This window comes from Panthera pardus, unplaced genomic scaffold (genome assembly GCF_024362965.1).
Source record: "Panthera pardus isolate Hobbes unplaced genomic scaffold, ASM2436296v1 HiC_scaffold_25, whole genome shotgun sequence".
NCBI lineage: Eukaryota > Metazoa > Chordata > Mammalia > Carnivora > Felidae > Panthera > Panthera pardus.
In genome coordinates, this window is record NW_026526821.1 from 16,791,929 (window position 1) to 16,812,795 (window position 20,867).

A 20,867-nucleotide genomic window follows, 5' to 3' on the forward strand; every position below is an offset into this window, starting at 1 on the left:
CTGGGGGTGGGGAGGAGGGAGACAATTAGGGCAGACATTTGGGATTCCTCCTGAGTCACCACCAGAACCTTGGGTACGCCTGCCCCATCTGCCCTGATCACAGACTCACGCCCTGATGCAGTGGGGCCTTCAAGCCAGGCCCCTGGTTGGCAAGAATGGGGCAGGGTGTGGGGTGTGCAGGTGGATTGGGAGACCCTGGCCCCAACAGATTCAGCACCTAGAGCAGACCATCCTGCCAGATGCAACCACAGGAAGCAAGGACACAAATGCCTCCATCCAGACACCTGCTCCTCATCCCTCGATGGACCACGCATAGCTCCCAAGCCTCTACCACACTAAACACACCCCTAAACAGGCCTGGGAGAGAATCATCCAAATTACACCTCAAATACTCACCTGCAAACAAGGAATACAAACATGTAAAACCCGAGGGACACAGGCTTGTTACAGGAATGCCCCAGCCCCATGCCTGCACCTCCAATAAGCTGGTCAAAGGTCAGCTCCAATATCAGGGAGGAGCTCTGGGAATGACTCACCCCCTAACCCAGCAGTGTACCCTAAACAGGTGCCGGCATGTCTCAGAACCACCATCTGACATAGAGAGGTCAAGTTCTCTGAACCTAGGGGCCCCCACCCAGTGGGCCACTCCCAGACTGACTATCCACCTTCCCTACACACCTCTCTGGCACATTCCCATCTTCCCCCCTCTCCCAGAAGAAAGCATCTACAAAAAGGGGGAACACCGAATCCATCTGCTTTCAGGAAACCCACACACATGGTGCAGCAGAGGTGTGGCTTCTGGGCTGGCCCAGGGCAGCCCCTGCCCTGTACTCTGTACCCAGGTGTCCTTGCCAGCTCTCCACCTCACCCGAACCAACTGTCTCCCACCTGGCTCCCACGGCCCAGATGCGTGGCTGACTCCATCTGAGGAATCCTTGGAATCCCTTGGAATCCTTTTTGTGTCCCTTTCTACTCCCTTAATACCATGTATTGAGATGGTCGTGATGCGTTTGTCTAGTGTCTGCCTCCGCCCCCTGAGCTCTAGGAGGAAGTGACCACATCTGGGTCTACATCACCATTCTAATCTACTGCTCCGAGCCCAGAGCCCACCTTAGAAGGGTCCGAACACAATGCTACGTGAGTAAGGGGCTAGTTCAGTGGGGAAAAGGCAAGGGTCCTGAGCACTAGAGCCTCACCTTGGTCAGTTTCATTGATAACCACTCTGGGGAACAAAGGGCATGGGGCTGCAGCTCTACCTTCCCCAGTACCCTCCTTTTACCAGCTGTCCCCAGACTCCCCACCACCACCCCCACCACCCCACTCTCTCCCCTCACCTCCCCATGGCTTCCTTGGCCCGAGCTGCCCAGGCAGGCAGTAAGGGCATTTCCCACCCCACAGGCCACTCACCCCAGTCTTCCTCTTCTGCTTCTCAGGCCTCACTTCATCCTCAATGATGAGCTCGATGCCGGCCTCAGAGCGCAGCACCTCCTTCAAGTCCTCCTCCAGGTGCGGGGTCTGGGGCTGGGGGCGGGACAGGGCAGCCCATGTGAGGTTCCACACCCAGGCTCTAGGATACAGCACCCAGACGCGCCTTGGCTATCCTAGGCAATGCAAGGAGGCCTGAGGCCAGGATGCTGGCCTCACACTCATTTGTGACCATTAACTGTCCTGCCTTGGACAAGTAGACATTAACCTCAACTCACCGAGGACCGTCATGAGCCAGAAGTGCACCTACACATCACCAATGTGACCCTCACAAAACTCAGTGCAACAGCTGTCATCTTCCACAAGGTAGAAATGGGAGGTTCAGAGATCAAGTGCCTGGCCCAAGATCACATAGCTATGAAGTTAGAACCTGGACATGCTCGAGCCCAAACTCCTTTACCCCTTTGTTCCACACTAACGGGGATTCTTGGTTCCATTTCCCTTTCTTGGGCCTATGGGGTTCCAGACGACCACTCTGGCCTTAGGCGAAAGCGAACAGAAAAAGAGAGCAGCAAGTGTAGGGGATGGCAACCCTGAGAAGTCATTCTAAAAGCCCCTACGTGCTTTAATTTTGGTTGCCAAGGTCAGATGTGCCTTATCAAGCCTGTCTAGAGAGCAGGCCGATGTCTCAGGGTCTGGAAACTGTATCCCCACCTGAACTAGAGAGGGCAGTGCTAACTAGTGCTTCACTGGGCCCATTAACTTCATCAACTCCATCCCAGAGCCGAAGAGATCACAGCACGAGAATCCCACACAATGGGGGTCGGGGGCACACCACAGACCCTGTTCACAGGCCAAATGCTTTTCTACAACCTTTCTCTCACCTTCAATTCATTTCTAGAACACCTGCCTCTGTTTCAGAAAGCCCACAGTGCCAGTTTCCTGTTTTCACCAGGGAAAGCATGAGCATCCCACTGGGAGGAGTGGGTAGAAGGGCAGTTTGTCCACAGCCAGGAAGGTGCCTCACCGGCCCCTTGTGCCTGCCCACAAGTGGCTTGCACATGTTTTATAAAGAACCGGCAGTTAGTCAAAGGCTTCAGTGTGAGGGGCAATTAGCCCCAGCACTCAAGCCCGTCCTCCATTCCAGCCCCTGCCCATCTTCTCCCCAGCACCAATAATGCACTGGGAGTACTGAGTTATTCGTCAGTGTGTTTGATGTTGCCCCCACCCCCGATACCAAGATTTACCAGGGTGCGACTGCGTCTCCAGCACCAGCCAGTGCCCACTCAGCACACTGCAGGTGCTTGGATAATATCTGATGAATTGGTAAGTAGCTCAGCCTCAGATCCCCCATTTAATAACATCAGGGTATTTGCAACCTCTGAGAGGTTGGCAGAGTCTAATGAGATCTCAGAGGGGAAGAGCTCTGTGAGCCGTACATGGCTGCATGGACCCAAGCAACCCCACCGTGCATACCCGCCTGGCTGCACCACATACCAGGGGCTTTAGTGGTCCATACTTCTCCAGGGCATTCTTGAATGGGGTCGGCGTGTGAGGAGTGTTGTCCATGGAGTACTTCTGATCTGGGGTTACAAACCTGCCAGGGCCAGAGAAGGAGGCTTAGCGACCGGGTGGGGTACAGACACCAGCCACACCGCCACAGGCTGCCCATGACAACCACCATCCCTCCACCTGACCTTTGGCCTTGGCAGCAGGGAGCAAGCCCCCAGGCACATGGTCTCTTCCCATGGCACCTTTCCACCACCCACCAACTTTCCACCCAAGGGTCTTCATCAGGCGCTTAGAGGAAGCGCCAGCCTCAGAAACAGGAAAGAACAGGACATAGTCTAAGAGGGCCCTGGAGCCCCAGCCAGGCAGAAGAATGGTTGAGACTGTTGCTCCAACATTAGCCGATAAATGAGGACTTTTTTTTTTTTTAACTTTTTTAATGTTTGTTTATTTTTGAGACAGAGACAGAGCATGAATGAGGGAGGGTCAGAGAGAGAGGGAGACACACAATCCAAAGCACGCTCCAGGCTCTGAGCTGTCAGCACAGAGCCCGACGCGGGGCTTTAACTCACGGACCGTGAGATCATGACCTGAGCTGAAGTCGGACACTTAACCTACTGAGCCACCCAGGCGCCTCCCCCTTTTTTTTTTTTAAATTTTTTAATGTTTGTTTATTTTTGAGACAGAGAGAGACAGAGCATGAATGAGGGAGGGTCAGAGAGAGAGGGAGTGAGGACCTTTCATAAACAAGGCAAGCCTGTAGCCATACTGCATGCAGGCCCAGTGAGAGAAGGTCAGGGGAGCGAGGCAATAATCCAGGAAGACCAAGTCCCTTCCCCAAGCCCTCTCCAGAGAGTGCGTGCCCCATGGAGAGCATGTGGCAGCAGCATTATTAAAGGAAGACATGTGATGCGAGATGGTGAAGCCAACGCACATGCTTAGCGTACCCTCTTCCCAAGTCCCCTCAAAATGATCACAGTGGGGACACAAATGGGGAGGGAAAGTTTTAGCAGACAGAAACCTGGGAAGGGTCTGGTCCACAAGCAGAGATACTAAAAAACTTCTATCAGCCCTGACCCTGGCAGCATGCAATATCTGCCAATGAAGGAGAAGCCTACTGGGGAGGGCCCAGAAGAGATCCCTCACAGGCCCACACCAAGCTGCAGGCACGGGCCCACCAGCTGGCAAACTTTAGCTCTCCACCTGCATGAGGCTGTGTGACCCCAGTCAGCTAGAGGTACCGCCACAGTGGACTCCCAGGCCTTACTGGGGCCGTCAGAGGATGGGAGAAATATCAAGGTAGTCAGGAACTCAGGAGCAGAGGCCAACATGGACACCATTACTGGGGCTGCTGCTCTGGCCACCTCCCCCAGCCTGCCAGCCATTCCACAGGGAGATAAAAGGCTGGAACAAGGGTAAACCAATCTTTACTTCCTGCCTCAGGGTGGGGGTTAGATAGGGATCCACTCAATCTCTTCCCAAGTCCTTGTTATCTCCCACACAGGACACACAGACACCCTGCCCGCCCCGTAAAGATGAGGAAAGACAGTAAGTGACAGTCAAATGTAAACACCTCACAGTTCAAACTGCAGTTCAAAGGGATGACTCCAAGTCTCTGTGGGACATGGAGCTTTTGCCCATGAGAGGTCAGGGGACCAAGGCAATAATCCAGGAAGACCAAGTCCCTTCCCCAAGCCCTCTCCAGAGAGTGCGTGCTCCATGTTGCATATTTTTGCAACAAATATGAGAAAACTCTAGAACCTCTCCAATTCACAGTATCAGCAAGTAGTAATACATGCATGTTAGAACACCAAGGAAGACTGACTTGAAAAGGAAAGACAGAGGATTACTTGAGATGAAAATAATTCCACTCTGTGAGCCAGAGGCCTCAGCAGGTGGGAGACTGCAGGAGCAAACTGGTGAATCAGAAGACAGTCCCACCATGCTCCCTCGAAATTCTGGATGGCTTAGGACAGTGAACAGGAACGTGAGGGTAGACAGAGACACGGCAAACAACCAAAAAGACTGTGTAGGAAGGAGGCCCTGAAGTGGAAGGAAAGGGGCAGACCACCAGAGAAACAATTAAAAAAGAAAAAAAAAAAAAAAAAAAGCACATTTTCTTAGCTCAAAGTTTGAGTCCTGAGTTTGAAAATCAGGGTGGGGGGAAGAGGGGGCGATTTATAAAGAGACAGCACACCTACACGCCTGGCACATTTCAGGAATAAACTACACACACACACACACACACACACACACACACACACCCCACACACAAAACTAAAAGCAAACCAAAGCCCTACAAGGATCCAGGGAGAAAGAAAAGATTTGCTACAAAGGAATAACAGCAGGTTGGGTGTCAGATTTCTCCGCAACATAAAAACAAAGCAGAGCCTGCGGTTTGGGGTCACAGCTCTTCTCCCTCAAGACTTCTAGATCCAGCTCCTGTGGTGGAAAAACAGTACACAGACAGCCCAGACATCAGATGGCACAGACCTCATACCCTCCCTGCTCACAGCCTCCTCTCTGGGAAGAACTCAAAAAAAAGCACTAACCCAGAAAATAACCAAATTTTAAGAGTGGGGAAGGTTTGTGCTTTATGAACCAGTAAGATCTGCTCAACACAGCCCAGCCCCACTAACACACAGACCTGGTGAACCCCGACTTCTCACCTACCATTCTCTACACCAGATTCGCTCCAAACCTACTGGCCTCATTTTTGTTCTTTAAAACACAAAAAGCCTGTTTCTGTCTGGGAGCCTTTGCATTTGCAGTTCAACCTGCCTGGAATTCCTCTCTCAAAATTCTGCATGGCTCCCCCTCCCTACAGGGCCATCCCTGATGTCCTCCTAAGTTAGAAACCCCTCTCCGTTACTCTGTGCTCCCCAGGCCTGTATAACCCCCCTTACGGTTTCTATCACCATTGGAAATACCATATACTGAGCATGTTTTATTTATTTGTTAAAGAGCTGTCCTTTCATAACTTCTATGGGGGGAAAAATGGGAAAGGTGGGATATAAAAATCAGTGGGCAGGGAAACTAGTCAAATTTGGAATGAAGTCCAAACAACCATTGCCTATTATACCACCTTGCAGATGTCAAAAATAACTTCTGAAAGAGACAAGAGGAAAACCAAAACAGTCTTTTCTGATAAGAATCTGGATTTAAAGATGAAGTAGCAGGTCTCCACTTGTGGCCCAAATAGGACATTGGGGCCAGATTTACTCTCCTGCCTGAAACAACAGAGCAACAACACACTGTGGATGACACAATAGGCTTCAAGACCCCAGGCACCAGATGACCGAGGACAGGGACACGAGAGACAGGAGACAGATGAGGACAGCTCCTGGGCAAAGCTCAGGGAGGGGAGCACAGGGGAACCCGGCAGGACCCTGAGTCGAAGAGATGTGCACAACACAGTATCACTGGAGAGGAGAGGGCTGCACGGACATCTGCAGATGGGCCTCCCTGAATATTCCGCAGGGCACTAATTAGTGTATACATCTGAGGAGACCACCTGAGAGCAGGCAGAATGATGCAAAAATATCAGAGGGAGGGGCGCCTGGGTGGTTCAGTTGGTTAAGTGTCCGACTCTTGATTTTGGCTCAAGTCATGTTCCCAGGGTTGTGGGATTGAGCCCCACGTTGGGCTCAGCACTGGGCATGGAGCCTGCTTGTGATTTCTCTCTGCCCTTCTCCAGCTCACACTCTTGCAAGCTCTCTCAAAAACACAAACAAACAAACAAACAAACAAACAAACAAAACAGTACAGGCCAGATGACAGGAGAACATCTTTAAAACTCAAAGGAAACAATAATAAATAAAAATAAAACTCACAAGAAAAACCTGTCAGCCTAGGGTTCTGTACCCAGCAAAACTACCTTTCAAACATTAAGGCAACTTTTCAGACACACGAACTTTGCAGATTCACCAAACCGCAACATTAAGAGATGACTTTCAGAGAGAAGAACATTATTCCCAGATGGAAATACGGATTTATAGAGGAATGAATAGTAGTGGAAATGCTTCTTCATGTGGAGGAAAACAGAAAAGCGAGAGCAGCAGCAGCAGACTAGGAACCAGATGAAAAGAAAAAGGAGAAAGAGAATTATCAGTGCCTTTTGTGGCACCAGCATATCCGCTTAAAGGCTTAGATTTTTAAAATTTTGGCTTGAACAGAGAAGCACTCTGCATCCAACATGTCAGTTAAACTCGGTCAACTGCTAAGACCAATTTCTGACCAGGGGATTCATAAATCTTTCCTGACATTGTGTATCATTACAAGGGCTAAAATTTCTGAGCTGATTCCTGAATTATACAGCTTCCTAAGGAGATAATTAGGCAATGCTTCTCTTGCAGCAAAGGTAATAAGCAGAAGCACATAGCAACTGTCTCTACCTGGAATTCAGTCAGGATGACACAGGAAGTACACTTATATGAAAACACTTCCATAAAAGCACACGGTTAAGCAACCTGTATAGGTGAAACACTGAGCTTTCTAGGCTCACAGCCTGACCTCCTCCTGACTGGGCACCATGGAGAGATGGAGAACCAGGCACTTCTGTCCTTCACATAAGGCTACTCAAGCACAGTGGATTTGCACGGAAAAGTCACACTAGATTAGAAGACTTTTTTCATGGCTATCTGGACGCTAGTCTGGAGATTAGAAAACCATCAAATTAAAAAACAAAAATGAGGAAGAACAAAGATGAAGCACCAGGCTATCCTGACAAAAACGAAGAGGCATGGTAGCCAGAAGGAGGCTGCCTTCTTGAAACAGTCTCAGGAGTTTCTCTAAAGGTGGTCCTGATCCTGGCTTGGGAGGGAGGGGCCAGCAGGAGTGGGCAGGTACAGCACTCACGCAGCGTGCTTCTGGTGCAGGGGCGTCTTATCCCGGTGCAGGGGAGTGGTGACCACCACCTTCTGGCTGCACACCGGGGTGGACGTCAGCGAGGGGCTCTCCAGCTCCAGTGTGTCCTGTTTGTTCCAGAAGTTCAGAAACTGCCAGGGAAGAGGATGGAAACAAGACAAAGTGACAACCTGCAGGGAGGGAGTGAGACCCTGACCCCCACCCCCTGTTCTCTGACGGAGTGTTCCTCCTGACCTGGGAGCACTCCCCCATCAGGCAACAGAGAATAAACACCAAGATAGCTCGACAGGACCCACCAGCTAGGATTGCACAGACCCCTGGGATTGTCACTGCCCCCAGCCTTTGCTTTTGTGATGCTAGGGGAGGTCCCTCCCCATGCCTGTGCTCACAGCACTGATGACCGTGCAGTCAGGACCAAGAAAGCTGACAGAGCAGCTCCTTTTCAGAAGTAAGACTAGCTCTTACACGACCTGTGGACAGGGGATGGTGACAATGGTTGTGGTGATGGGAGCACCTCCTCACACCAGGGCTAAGCATTCATACCAAGAATTTCTTATAGTCTTAGCCATCTTCTGTGACATAGGTGATATCATGACACCCCATTTTACAAATAAGAAGGCTGAGCCTTACAGAGATAAAGGTTCTTGCACGGAGTGCTAGAGACAGGACTCAAACCAGATCTGAGCCAAGTCTGCGGCACTACCCTCCCCCCCTCTGCCCTGAAGGTGCCCCTGGAAACCCAAGGCCATGTGCAGGGTCCCCATCACCCTGGGCTGTTTGTTGGGCAGCTCAGGGCTCACCGTCTTCCTTCTCTCATCAGCTGCCCTTACTTGAGGCCTGCTATGGGCTGAACAGTGTATTGTTGCCCCAAATTCCTATGTTGAAGCTCTGACCCACAGGACCTCAGAATGTGACTACATGTGGAGACAGAGCATTCAAAGACATGATTAAGGGAAAACAAGGTCATAGGGAAGGCCCATATGTCATCCAACATAACTGGTGTCCTTGTAAGATTCTATGAGAAGGAGGTAAGAGACTATAAGAGAAAACAGATCAGGACACAGACACAGACACAAAGGGAGACCATGTGAAGACACAGGGAAGAGACAGCCATCTACACCCAGAAAGGCTTCCAAAAAAAACTGAAATGGCCCACACTTAATCTCGGCCTCCAGAACTACGAGAAGATGAATTTCTGTTGTTTAAGCCCCCTGATCTGTGGTACTTTGTTAGGAAACCCATAGTGATGAACACAGGGCCTCTTGCAGAAAGATACCACTACTCACCCCCAACACTGACCTGGCCTCGAGCCTTGAACAAATGATTAAGTAGCCTCCTAAAATGTGCCACATCTAGGCCTAGCTCTCTCCCATGTCCTCAGGGACCAGATACAGTGAGATCCAAAGCCTCCGCCCACCCTCTTCCGGTCTAGAGACATGGGACCTCCAGTCTACCTCTTGCCAGCTCTTCCAGTCCACCCTCCCAGATCCCCACCACCCTCTCAGCCCCCAGGACAGTGCATCCCCCTCATTGACACCTAAGGCTCTCCAAAGCCCCCATCCATCCCCCAGCCTCCCCATCCCTCCTGGCTCTGGACTTCACACCACAGACTCTGCTCCCTCATCTCCATGTCTTTGTTCAAGCTGACAAAACCCTGCCCCAACATCTCTCTCAGAAGCTCTAAATGCCTTCCACACCTATAGGGGAGACAGGATCCCTCCTCAGCTCTCCCCAACAGTACTTTCATTACTGAGTCCTGGGAAGCAGCACCCAGGACACAATAAGCTCTCAATGACCACAGCACTTCCCACACCCCATTCTATTCAAGTAATTACAAAGCTGCTCTCAATATTCACCATCCTCGTCAAGGGCAGGGCTATGCCACACTCACATTTGCACCCCAGGGCTGGCAAATCTGCTATGAGCAAGTACACAATAAAGAGATTCTTTGAGCAAATACTGAGTCCATTCCCTTCTTCAACGTTTTTTGTTTTTTGTTTTTTTATTTATTTTTGGGACAGAGAGAGACAGAGCATGAACGAGGGAGGGGCAGAGAGAGAGGGAGACACAGAATCGGAAACAGGCTCCAGGCTCCGAGCCATCAGCCCAGAGCCTGACGCGGGGCTCGAACTCACGGACCGCAAGATCGTGACCTGGCTGAAGTCGGACGCTTAACCGACTGCGCCACCCAGGCGCCCCCCATTCCCTTCTTTGCTCAGTTACCACCTGCTGGCCAAGCAATCCCTCCTCCTCATAGCAAACCCTCCAGGATGACCCCTTCCCCCCAGACTAAATGCCCTCACAAACCTATAAGCCTTCTCCTTCACACCAAATGTCACATTTATTTGCATCTTTCCTGCTAAATGGTCTTCCCACCAGAGCACAAGCTTCATGAGGGCAGAGCCAGGCCTGTTTTTGCTCACTCTACACCCCCAGCACCTAGCACAGGACCTTGCACACAGCAGGTGCTCAGTGAAGACGTGCTGAATGACGTCTGCCTGCGTGCCAGGCCCTGTACTGGAACCGGGAGTCTGCACACCGAACCCAGTGAGCAGTCAGGGTGGGGGCCCACACACCTGGGAGGGCGAGAAGGGCAGGGTCTTGACGGGTGTGCTCTTGGGGGTGAGGCTGTTACAGGAGTCCATGAAGGACAGGCTGGCGCTGTTCTCCGTGACAGGGGACAGGGCGACGCGCCGCTTCTTCTGCCGCTTGAGCACCGAAGGCGGCGTGCCGATGCCCAAGCCCCCCACTTCAGTGCTGGGGGAAATGGGGATCAGCTCGCCCCGGCTGCTCCGGCTCAGGTCTGAGATGGTGTGGCCGTCCAGACGATATTCGGTCACACTGGGCACCGGGACGGCTGGCTGGCGGGGCGGCAGTGTCTGTTGCTGCTGATGCTGCGTTGGCTGTGGCTGCACTGGACTGTTGCTGATGCTGCCCTCTGCAGACGGCTCCTCGGGCAGGTCAAATTTACTCAGGTCACACCAAGCATCAGGGTCCTGCCCAGAGAGGGGGGTTAGGAATAACTGCAATACTCTGCTTTCCCAATGGATTCCTCTACATCTGTATATCTCTATTTGCAAACATACCTGAAGTCATATTGTGCACATGGCTGCTTGCTGTTATTTTTTTTTCTTTCTTCTTCTTTTTTTTTTAACGTTATTTATTTTTGAGAGAGAGAGTCAGAGCACAAGCACAGCAAAGAAAGACATAAAGTGAAGACATAAACACATAAAGTGAAGCAGGTTCCAGGCTCTGAGCTGTCAGCAGAGCCTGATGTGGGGTTCAAACCCACGAACCATGAGATCATGACCTGAGCCGAAATCGGATGCTTAACTGACTGAGCCACCCAGGCGCCCCTGTTATTTTTAAAAAGCAATGCACGGGCACCTCGGTTGCTCAGTTGGTTAAGCTCTTGATTTCAGCTCGGGTTATGATCTCACAGTTCATGAGATCAAGCCCCACTCACAGGCTCTGCACTGACAGCGCAGATCCTGCTTGGGATTCTCTCTCTCCCTCTCCCTGCCCTTGCCCTGCTCACACACTCTCTCTCCCTCAAAATAAACATTTAAAAAAAAATGCTTAATAAAATATGCCTAGTAAAAGAACCAAAGTTTAAAAAAAATGAACAATTTAAAAAAATCAATACATAAGGTATACAAAAAGCACAAAAAAAGAAAACTCAGATACCCATCAAGAAGTCTAGGAAATAAAACCAAATCACTGAAGCCCCAGGCCCACCTCCCTTGTTCACATCCTCTGCCTGAACTATTTACCATCCTCACGCATTTCTTTATCATTTCACCACTTACACAGCTCCCTAAATGACAGCTAGGTTTCTGCATATTTTTAGCCTTAGAATAAATCACTTCTATATCCTGCATTTTTTCCATTTAAAATTACAGCAATAATAATACTTAACTCTATTATACGAGTTAGATGTTTACTATTAATAAATATCAGTTATGTAAAATATTTTCAACTTTTACAAGTTTTTATGACTGTAAAATATTCCATCATATGAATATATCAGTTACTTAATTCCCCCCTCTTCTGTTGGACATTTTCCCCCTATTTTTTTTTTTAAATGTCTACTTATTTTGAGAGAAAGAGAGCAAGTGGGGGAGAGGTAGAGAGACAGAGGGAGACAGAGAATCCCAAGCAGGTTCCGCATTGTCAGTCTGGAGCCCGATGCAGGGCTTGAACTCACGAAGTGTGAGATCATGACCTGAGCCAAAACCAAAAGCCAGACGCTTAACTGACCGAGCCACCCAGGTGCCCCAATTTTTTAAAAATTAAAACTAACACCTTCAGGAACATCTTGGATACAGATCTTCTCCTGCATTTTTGGTGACTTCCTTGATAGAGACTCCTACAAGTGAAGTCTTGGTCCCGAGGCTGTGTGACTGGGTTTAAGGGTCTTGACCTGCACAGCTACATTCCTGGAGAATGTGCTCCACTGTGCTCCATGCACCTGTCCATCACAGCTGCTTCCTTGGCCACTTCACCTAAATTGTCTCTAATCCCACAACAATCTTGCCAGGCAAGCATTACCTTCCTCCCTTCCAGGCCAGAGAGTTGTGCAACCTGCTGAAGTCACTAAGTTTCTGGAAGCATTCTAAGAGTCATACCCAGGTCTTTCTTCCTTTGCCCAGTAAAGTACAACCCAGCCACAGGGCTGTTGGGAGACCGAAGCTTCCACTTTGGTCCCTGGAGGTCTGGCCCTGAGTAGACCCAGGCCTCTGTGGTGACTGCTGGTCCTTGGGACTCTCAGGACCCTGGGCAGTTATTCCTAAGGGTGGAAGCCAGCTCAGGGCCAACAGTGACTTCAGGCCCACACTCCCAGCAGCAAACCCCAACCTTGAGAAGGCCCCAGACTGATGGTGTCTAATGGACCAGAAGCATATTCCACAAGGACTGCCTGCAGGAACAGTCAGTAAGCAGTGTTTCCACAAATGCTATAACAGAGCATGTATGTTAGGTAGCAAGTAACGAGCCTGGCACTTAGCGGACACTCAAATGTTAGCTACCAGTTACTAATGAAGCATTTGGTCTGGCATACTGTGGGTGCTCAGTAAAACTGAGCTCCCCTCTCAAGTGGAAGAGGATGCAGAACAGTCTGAGGATGAAGGCAGGTAACACTGTGAAATGCCAACAATGCCAGGCATGGAGTGGGTCCAACTCTCATCTTCTAATTCTCCCCTTAGGGCCTGAATCAGGGACTACATATGGCAGCCTCAGAGCTATTTATTGAACATATTGATGAACACATCAGACCTGCTTCTCATACCACTCTGAAATTTCTTGGAGTAGAGGGGACACCACAGCTGGACCCTGCAGCTAGGTCCAGTCCCAGCCACTGGAGACAAGAGGTGGTCAAGACAGTTAAGACCACCATGCTTACTCGCTGTGTGACTGTACAGATACTACTTGACCTCTCTGAGCCTCAGCCTCATCTACAAAACACAGAGAAAGGACATACCTTACAGGATGCTGTGTGGATTATACATTAAAGTCAGAGCCTGGCATTTAGTACATATTCCATAAAGAGCATCATTATTCTTAGCAAGGATGGGAAAGCCCAAGTGGGAAGCTGAATGTGGGGTGCCTCGCACTGAATGCTGCTCCTGGTTGCCAGGCCTCTCACCCATCACCTCCTGAAACCTGCTCTACACAGCAGGCCTGGCTGACACAGCTAGGAGCTAGGATGTCACATCAAGAGGTTCAACCCCCACCAAGGAACTCCCTCCCAAGAGGTACGATCCAAAGCCAGTGTGGCCTGAGTTACCAGAAACCCCTTGGCACTCCAGCCCCAGCCCCATACATGGTGCCTCAAGCACTGTGCTCTCCTGTGCTGGGTTACGGACCTCAAACGCCCACCCCTTTTCACCCTGGAGGTCTCAGTGCAGTGCCACCTCCACCGGGGAGCCCTCCCACCCCACCTGCACCATATAGCATGAGTCAGGAGCTCCCTGAAGGCAGGGACTGCACAGCAACTATCTGTGTCCCCAAGCTCTGGCTCCCAGCCGGGCACTCAGCATCAACTCAGGAAATGTTGGCAGGACGATGGAGTGAACAGAAAGAAGGATGCCTGCCCACGAGAGAAGCACTCCCAGCTGGCGGGTGCTCTAGGCCCACTGTGAAGTGCTGTGACCAACATTACCGACTCGATCAAGTCCAGGGCTTCCGAGAAGCTGGACCCCACGGCAGGGATGAGGAGGTTTGCAGCCTCCACCACCCACTTGTAGGGCAGGCTGGTTTCTGGCAAGGAGCCCTCCTGGTCTTCACGCTTGGGGAAGTCCTCCAAGGGCTCTGGTGTTCGCACTCCATCCAGGTCCGCAGGCACAGCTCCCTGCTCCTTAGAAGTGGTGGCTGCCGTGGCTTCCTCCTCACTGCTTTCCTCTTCCTTCATGGCAGGAAGCGCTGGGGGCCAGTTGGTCACAAGACTTCCCTGTTGGACACAAGGACACACTGTTCGTGGACTTCTGGTTATAAGATATACACCATGTAGCATTCCACCTAAAATCGCACAACTCGGGGCACCTGGCTGGCTCAGTCGGTAGAGTGTGGGACTCTTGATCTTGGGGTCGAGTTTGAGCCCCTCATTGGGTGTAGAGGTTACTTATGAAAAAAAAGTTTTTAACAACATTTTTAAAAAAACATACAATCTGAATCTAACAAGCAAACTCAGAGGAATCTAAATTGAGACATAGCCTACAAAATTACATCATACACTTCAAAGGTATCAACATCACGAAAGGTTAAGAAAGGCTGATGAACTATTCCAGATAAAAGTAGACAAAACAGGGGCACCTGGGTGGCTCAGTCGGTTAAGTGTCCGACTTCAGCTCAGGTCACGATCTCGCAGTCCGTGAGTTCGAGCCCCGCATCGGGCTCTGGGCTGATGGCTCAGAGCCTGGAGCCTGCTTCCGATTCTGTGTCTCCCTCTCTCTCTGCCCCTCCCCCGTTCATGTTCTGTCTCTCTCTGTCTCAAAAATAAATAAATGTTAAAAAAAAAAAATTAAAAAAAAAAAAAAAGTAGACAAAACATTTACGACAACTAATTAAAGTCTCATCTTGGACTGGATTATGGACAGGAAAATGGAATATAGACTGTAGATCAGTTAATATCCTGACTCAGTGTTAAAATCCCCCAACTAAATAGAAGCCTACTGTGAGTATGTAAGCAAATGCCCTTATTCTAAGATTCAGTATATTAAGGGATAAAGGGGCAAATGCATGTAAGATTCAGTATATTAGGGGATAGAGAGGCAAATGCATGTAATGGATTCTCAAATGGCTCAGATAACAAAGCAGTATGTGTATACAGAAAGATAAAGCAAATCTGGCAAATGCTAAAAACTAACTGAATCTAGGGGCGCCTGGCTGGATCAATCAGTGGAGCATGTGACTCTTGACCTCGCAGTTATTAAGTTTGAGCCCCACGTTGGGTCTAGAGATTACTTTAAAAAAAAAATTCTTGGGGCGCCTGGGTGGCGCAGTCGGTTGAGCGTCCGACTTCAGCCAGGTCACGATCTCGCGGCCCGTGAGTTCGAGCCCCGCGTCAGGCTCTGGGCTGATGGCTCGGAGCCTGGAGCCTGTTTCCGATTCTGTGTCTCCCTCTCTCTCTGCCCCTCCCCCGTTCATGCTCTGTCTCTCTCTGTCCCAAAAATAAATAAAAAACGTTGAAAAAAAAATTTAAAAAAAAAAAAAAAAAAAAAAATTCTTAAAAAAATAAAACTACAACTAATGAATCTAGTAAAGAGTATTATGGGAGTTCTTTGTACTATTCTTGTAACTTTTCTGTATGCTTAATATTACTTTGAAATAAATGTTTGGAAAATGGGTGTATACTAATTCTGTGACCAAAAAAAGAAAAGAAATAGAGGAAAATCATTTGTGGCAATAGCTTTCCTGGAAGAACCTCGGAACTAAAGCTGACACGTTAACCTAACAGATCACAGTGTAGCCTTGAAAACAGCACATGTGATTAACAAGGCCGCCTAGAGGGCAAGGAGTGGGATCCTGTGTCAATGGGAGGGGCACAATGGCATCAGGGAGAGGACATGGGCTCTGGATTCAACCAGAGCTTGGACATTTTTGCTAGCTGACCGTGGGCAAGCTGTGTGACCTGTCTGCGATTCAGTTTTCTTGCCTGTAAAATGAAGACACTGAGGTTTACCATGCAGGGATATTACAAAGATCGGCAATGATGTGAAAAGCACCCAACCTAAACAGTGGCTATTATCACTATTGGTGTCAAGTGAACAGGATGGAAATGGTTTGGGATACAAGCAAAGGAAGAAAAGGAGATAATTTGATTGGGGCGCCTGGGTGGCTCAGTTGGTTAAGCATCTGACTCTTGATTCTGCTCAGGTCATGATCTCACATTTTGGAACATTGAGCCCCACGTTGGGCTCCACGCTGACAGCACAGAACCTGCTTGAAATTCTCTCCCCCTCCTTCTCTGCCCCTCCGCACTCACAAGCGCGGTGTGCTCTTTCTCAAAATAAACAACAACAAAAAAAAGCAGATTTGATTAAAAACTTATACCTGCTACAATTGGAGAAAGAGGAGGAAGGCCATAAACACCATTTAAAGGTTCGAATGTGGGCATCCCACTTCAGAAAATAGCCACATTGAAAATGGCTTGGCAATTACACATAGAATTCAGAAAACACTTAACATATGACCCAGCAATCCCAATCCTAGATATTTACCCAAGAGAAATAAAAATTTATGTTCACACAAAATCCTGTATACAGATGTTTATAACAGCTTTATTTATAAACACTAGCCAGAAACAATGTCCCTCAGCTGGTAGATAAAGAGTAGATGGTACCTGCATATAACAGATTATCACTCAGCAATAAAAAGGAACAAATCACTGACAAATGCAGTCACAGAAGAGCACAGACTGTACGATTCCATTTATATGACATCCTTACTAAGATAAAACTACATCGAGACAGAAAACAGGTAAGTAGTTGCCAAGGGCTGGGGACTTGGGAATTTTAGGGGGTGATGAAATGCCCTCCACCTTCACTGTAGTGTTGGTTACATTTGTCAAAACTCACAGAACTGTCACTAAAAGGGTGAATTTTACTGTCTATAAACTACCCTTTTATAAAGTGAAGGGATGAGGAAGCTCCAAGTTTCCCAAACCAGAACAACGGAGCTACTACATGATGAAAGGGTAATATTCTTTTTTTTTTTTTAACGTTTATTTATTATTGAGAGACAGAGAAAGACAGAGCATGAGCATGAGAGGGGCAGAGAGAGGGGGAGACACAGAACCCGAAGCAGGCTCCAGGCTCTGAGCTGTAAGCCCCCCCGATGCGGGGCTCGAACACACAAACTATGAGATTATGACCTGAGCCGAAGTCGGATGCTTAACCGACTGAGCCACCCATGCTCGTAATATTCTTGATATAGAAATAAAAGTTTGTGAATGATTAAAAAGACAAAAAAAGAAGGGAAAAGCAAATCATTAAAGAAAAACGGTCAACTTCACCAGTAGTAAAATCAAAACCAAATACTCCACTGTTGCTCACAAAACTGGCAAAGATAGTCTTATAGAATCACAGCCAGTGGTGACACAGTGTGGGAAAACAGGCAATGCCATGTGCTGCCGACAGGAAAAATGGTGCCGCCACTTGAATGGCAATTTGGTGATGCCTATGAAAATCTCAAATGTCCGTACCACTTGACCCAGTCATGCCACATCTGTAAAATTAACCCATATAAATAGGTAAATGTACAAAGAACTTGAACAGTGATGTTCGTTGCAGCATATTAACAAATGGTGACACATGTTCATCAATAGGTTATAAGAGGTGACAGAGTCAAGAATGGTATAGAGACCTGTATATACACAATGATGTGGAAAGATTGAAGAAGAAACCTGTAAGGCAGTAAGATAGAACATAATCTCATTGTAACCTTATTGCCCTTAGTAAAAAATGTTGGCAAACACATTAAACAATATATTGGTTCCTTGTGGCAGCTGAGATTAGCAGGCTCACCTTCCATAATACTGAATTCTATAAAGTTTGTAACTCTTTACAATGATCATGCATTGCTTTCAAAGGACAAGAACGAGAATTATAACTGCAAGCACTGACTAGTGAGTGGGGAGAACAGGACATAGTCCCATACACACATTAATAGGCAAACCTTTTCTGGCAGATAATCTAGCAAAATATATTAGAAGTTTTTCAAGAATGTGTCTCAACCCATCTCTAGGAATTTCTAAAATAATTGAGCACATGAGCAGTGACTTTAGCTACAAGGATGGTCATTAAAGTTTTGTTTCTAATTTTAAAAATTAGATATAACCATAATTAAATAAATAGCACAACAGAACCATGAAAATGATGGAGATGACCTCCGGTACTCAGGGTCATGATCTGGGCTCATTCTGGCCCAGCATGACCAGTGCTCCAGACACAAGACACAAAGTGCCAGGAGCAAAAACCTAGCCAATAATCAGACTTTCAACCAAGTAGGATTTTCAGAGACTGAGGAAGGTCTGTCCACTTCCCCTACCCTGAAAAGTGGCCAGTGTGTGCTGAGGCCTGTCTTCTCTTTGTGGGAACATATGCCTCTCCAATAAGAAGTAAAAGGCTTGAAAACATATTACTTAGTTTGTGAATATTACTTAGATACACCAGAAAGTGTGAGTAACCTCCTCCGGTTAGGGGTGTGTGAGGAGTCGAGACTGGAAGAAGTTGATTTACTTTTCATTCTGTATCTTTCCCTACTGTTACTCCATATGAGCATTTGTACCAGGAAATTAAGCGATATTCTCTCTCTCAAGTTGAAAAATCAAGAGACAGAAGCAAAAACATTATGTAATGCTCCAGTAGGGCATTGTAGAACTGGAGTGGTACACAGTTCTACCTAACGGGAAGGAAAAGGGAAGGGGGAGAGGTTAAAACAAAAAAAAAAGAAAGAAAGAAAGAAAGATTATTCACGGGGCACCTGGGTGGCTCAGTGGGTTAAGTGTACGACTCTTGATTTTGATTCAGGTCACGATCTCACAGTTGTGAGATCAAGCCCATGTTAGGACCTGAGTCAGGCCTTACACTGAGCATGGCACCTGCTTAAAATTCTCTCTCCCTCTCCCTCTGGCCCTCCACCACTCATGCTCTCCTCTCTAAAAAAAAGGATTATTCACTCGTTCACCATCACAGAAGAAACTAGAACAGAGTACAGAGCGTTACCTACCACGTACTCAGCATTGTCGAATCTCCATTCTTTGACACATTTGTTTCAAAATTTTTTAAGTTTATTTTTTTTGTGTATATAATCTCTCAATGTGTATAATCTCTATATACAACGTGGGGCTTGAACTCACAGCCTTGAGATCAAGAGTCACATGCTCTTCAGACTGAGTCAGTCAGGTGCCCCAAATCTTTATTTTTCAAGAATAAATCATTAGAGGGGCACTTAGGTAGCTCAGCTGGTTAAGTGTCCAACTTCGGCTCAGGTTATGATCTCATGGTTTTTGAGTTCAAGCCCCGCCATCAGGCTCTGTGCTGACAGCTCAGAGCCTGGAGCCTGCTTCAGATTTTTTGTCTCCCTCCTTCTCTGACCCTCCCCCAACCTCACGGACACACACTTTCTCTCTCAAAAATATAAACACTTTTTAAAAATAATAAAATAAATAAATCATTAGAGGGACACCTGGGTGGCTCAGTCAGTTAAGCATCTGACTCTTGATTTTGGTTCAGGTCATGATCTCATGGTTTGTGAGTTCGAGCCCCAAATGGGGCTCTGCATGGACAGTGCAGGGCCTGCTTGGGATTCTCTGTCTCTCTCTCTCAAAAATAAATAAATACACATTTTTAAAAGGGGAGAAAACAAATAAATAAAAGGGGAAAAAAAATAAATCATTAGAGACATAGCTTAAAAACATCAATAAAGTTTGCTCCAGAATGCAGTTTAGGATGTAAACATCTGCACACTGGTTACATTTCTACAATTGCATATGTAATATATTTGTGCACTGACAGCATAGAGCCTGCTTGGGATTTTTTGTCTCCCTTGCTCTCTGTCCCTCCTCCAATCACTCTCCCTCAAAAATAAATAAATAAACTTAAAAAAATTAGGAAAGATGGGAATGTAAGCTGGTGCAGCCACTCTGGAAAACAGTATGGAGGTTCCTCAAAAAACTAAAAATAGAACTACCTTACGACCCAGCAATTGCACTAGTAGGCATTTATCCACAGGATACAGGTGTGCTGTTTCGAAGGGACACATGCACCCCCATGTTTATAGCAGCACTATCAACAATAGCCAAAGTATGGAAAGAGTCCAAATGTCCATCGATGGATGAGTGGATAAAGAAGATGTAGTGTGTATATATATACACACACACACACACACACATAAATATATATACACACACACACACACACACAATGGAGTACTACTTGGCAATCAAAATGAATGAAATATTGCCATTTCCAACTACGTGGATAGAACTGGAGGGTATTATGCTAAGTGAAATTAGTCAGAGAAAGACATAAATCATATGACTTCACTCATATGAGGACTTTAAGAGACAAAACAGAGGAACATAAGGGAAGGGAAACAAAAACAATATAAAAACAGGGAGGGGGACAAAACAGAAGAGACTCATAAATATGGAAAACAAACTGAGGGTTGCTGGAGGGGTTGTGGCGGGGGGTGGGGGCTAAATGGGTCAGGGGCACTAAGGAATCTACTCCTGAAATCATTGTTGCACTATATGGTAACTCATTTGGATGTAAATTTTAAAAAATAAAAAATAAAATTTAAAAAAAAAGAAAAAAATATTAGGAAAGAGAAAGTAAAACTTAAAAAAAAGAACTGCACAGGGTTGCCTGGTTGGCTCAGTCGGTTAAGCGTCTGACTTGGGCTCAAGTCATGATCTCATGGTTTGTGGGTTCGAGCCCCACATCAGTCTCCACACGGGTGGTGTGAGGTCTGCTTGGGAGTCTCTCTCTCTGCTCCTTCCTCACTTTCATGCTCTAATAAATAAATAAACTTAAAAATAAAAAATAAAATAAAAAAAGAACTGTACA

The 20,867-nt window shown here is 47.5% G+C and overlaps 1 protein-coding gene across 3 annotated transcripts in view; it reads right to left on the reverse strand.

The window, feature by feature from the left end:
* The window catches only part of MYBL2 (MYB proto-oncogene like 2), a 36,688-nt gene that overhangs the window by 2,762 nt on the left and 13,059 nt on the right, over positions 1–20,867 (reverse strand). For all 3 annotated transcript variants that reach the window (XM_019458440.2, XM_019458439.2, XM_053890230.1), the window contains 5 exons: positions 13,961–14,248; positions 10,377–10,796; positions 7,792–7,931; positions 2,923–3,022; positions 1,408–1,521 (listed from right to left, as the gene is read on the reverse strand). In XM_019458440.2, the coding sequence (XP_019313985.1) occupies positions 1,408–1,521; positions 2,923–3,022; positions 7,792–7,931; positions 10,377–10,796; positions 13,961–14,248 (1,062 nt within the window). The remainder of the gene's footprint in view (positions 1–1,407; positions 1,522–2,922; positions 3,023–7,791; positions 7,932–10,376; positions 10,797–13,960; positions 14,249–20,867) is intronic.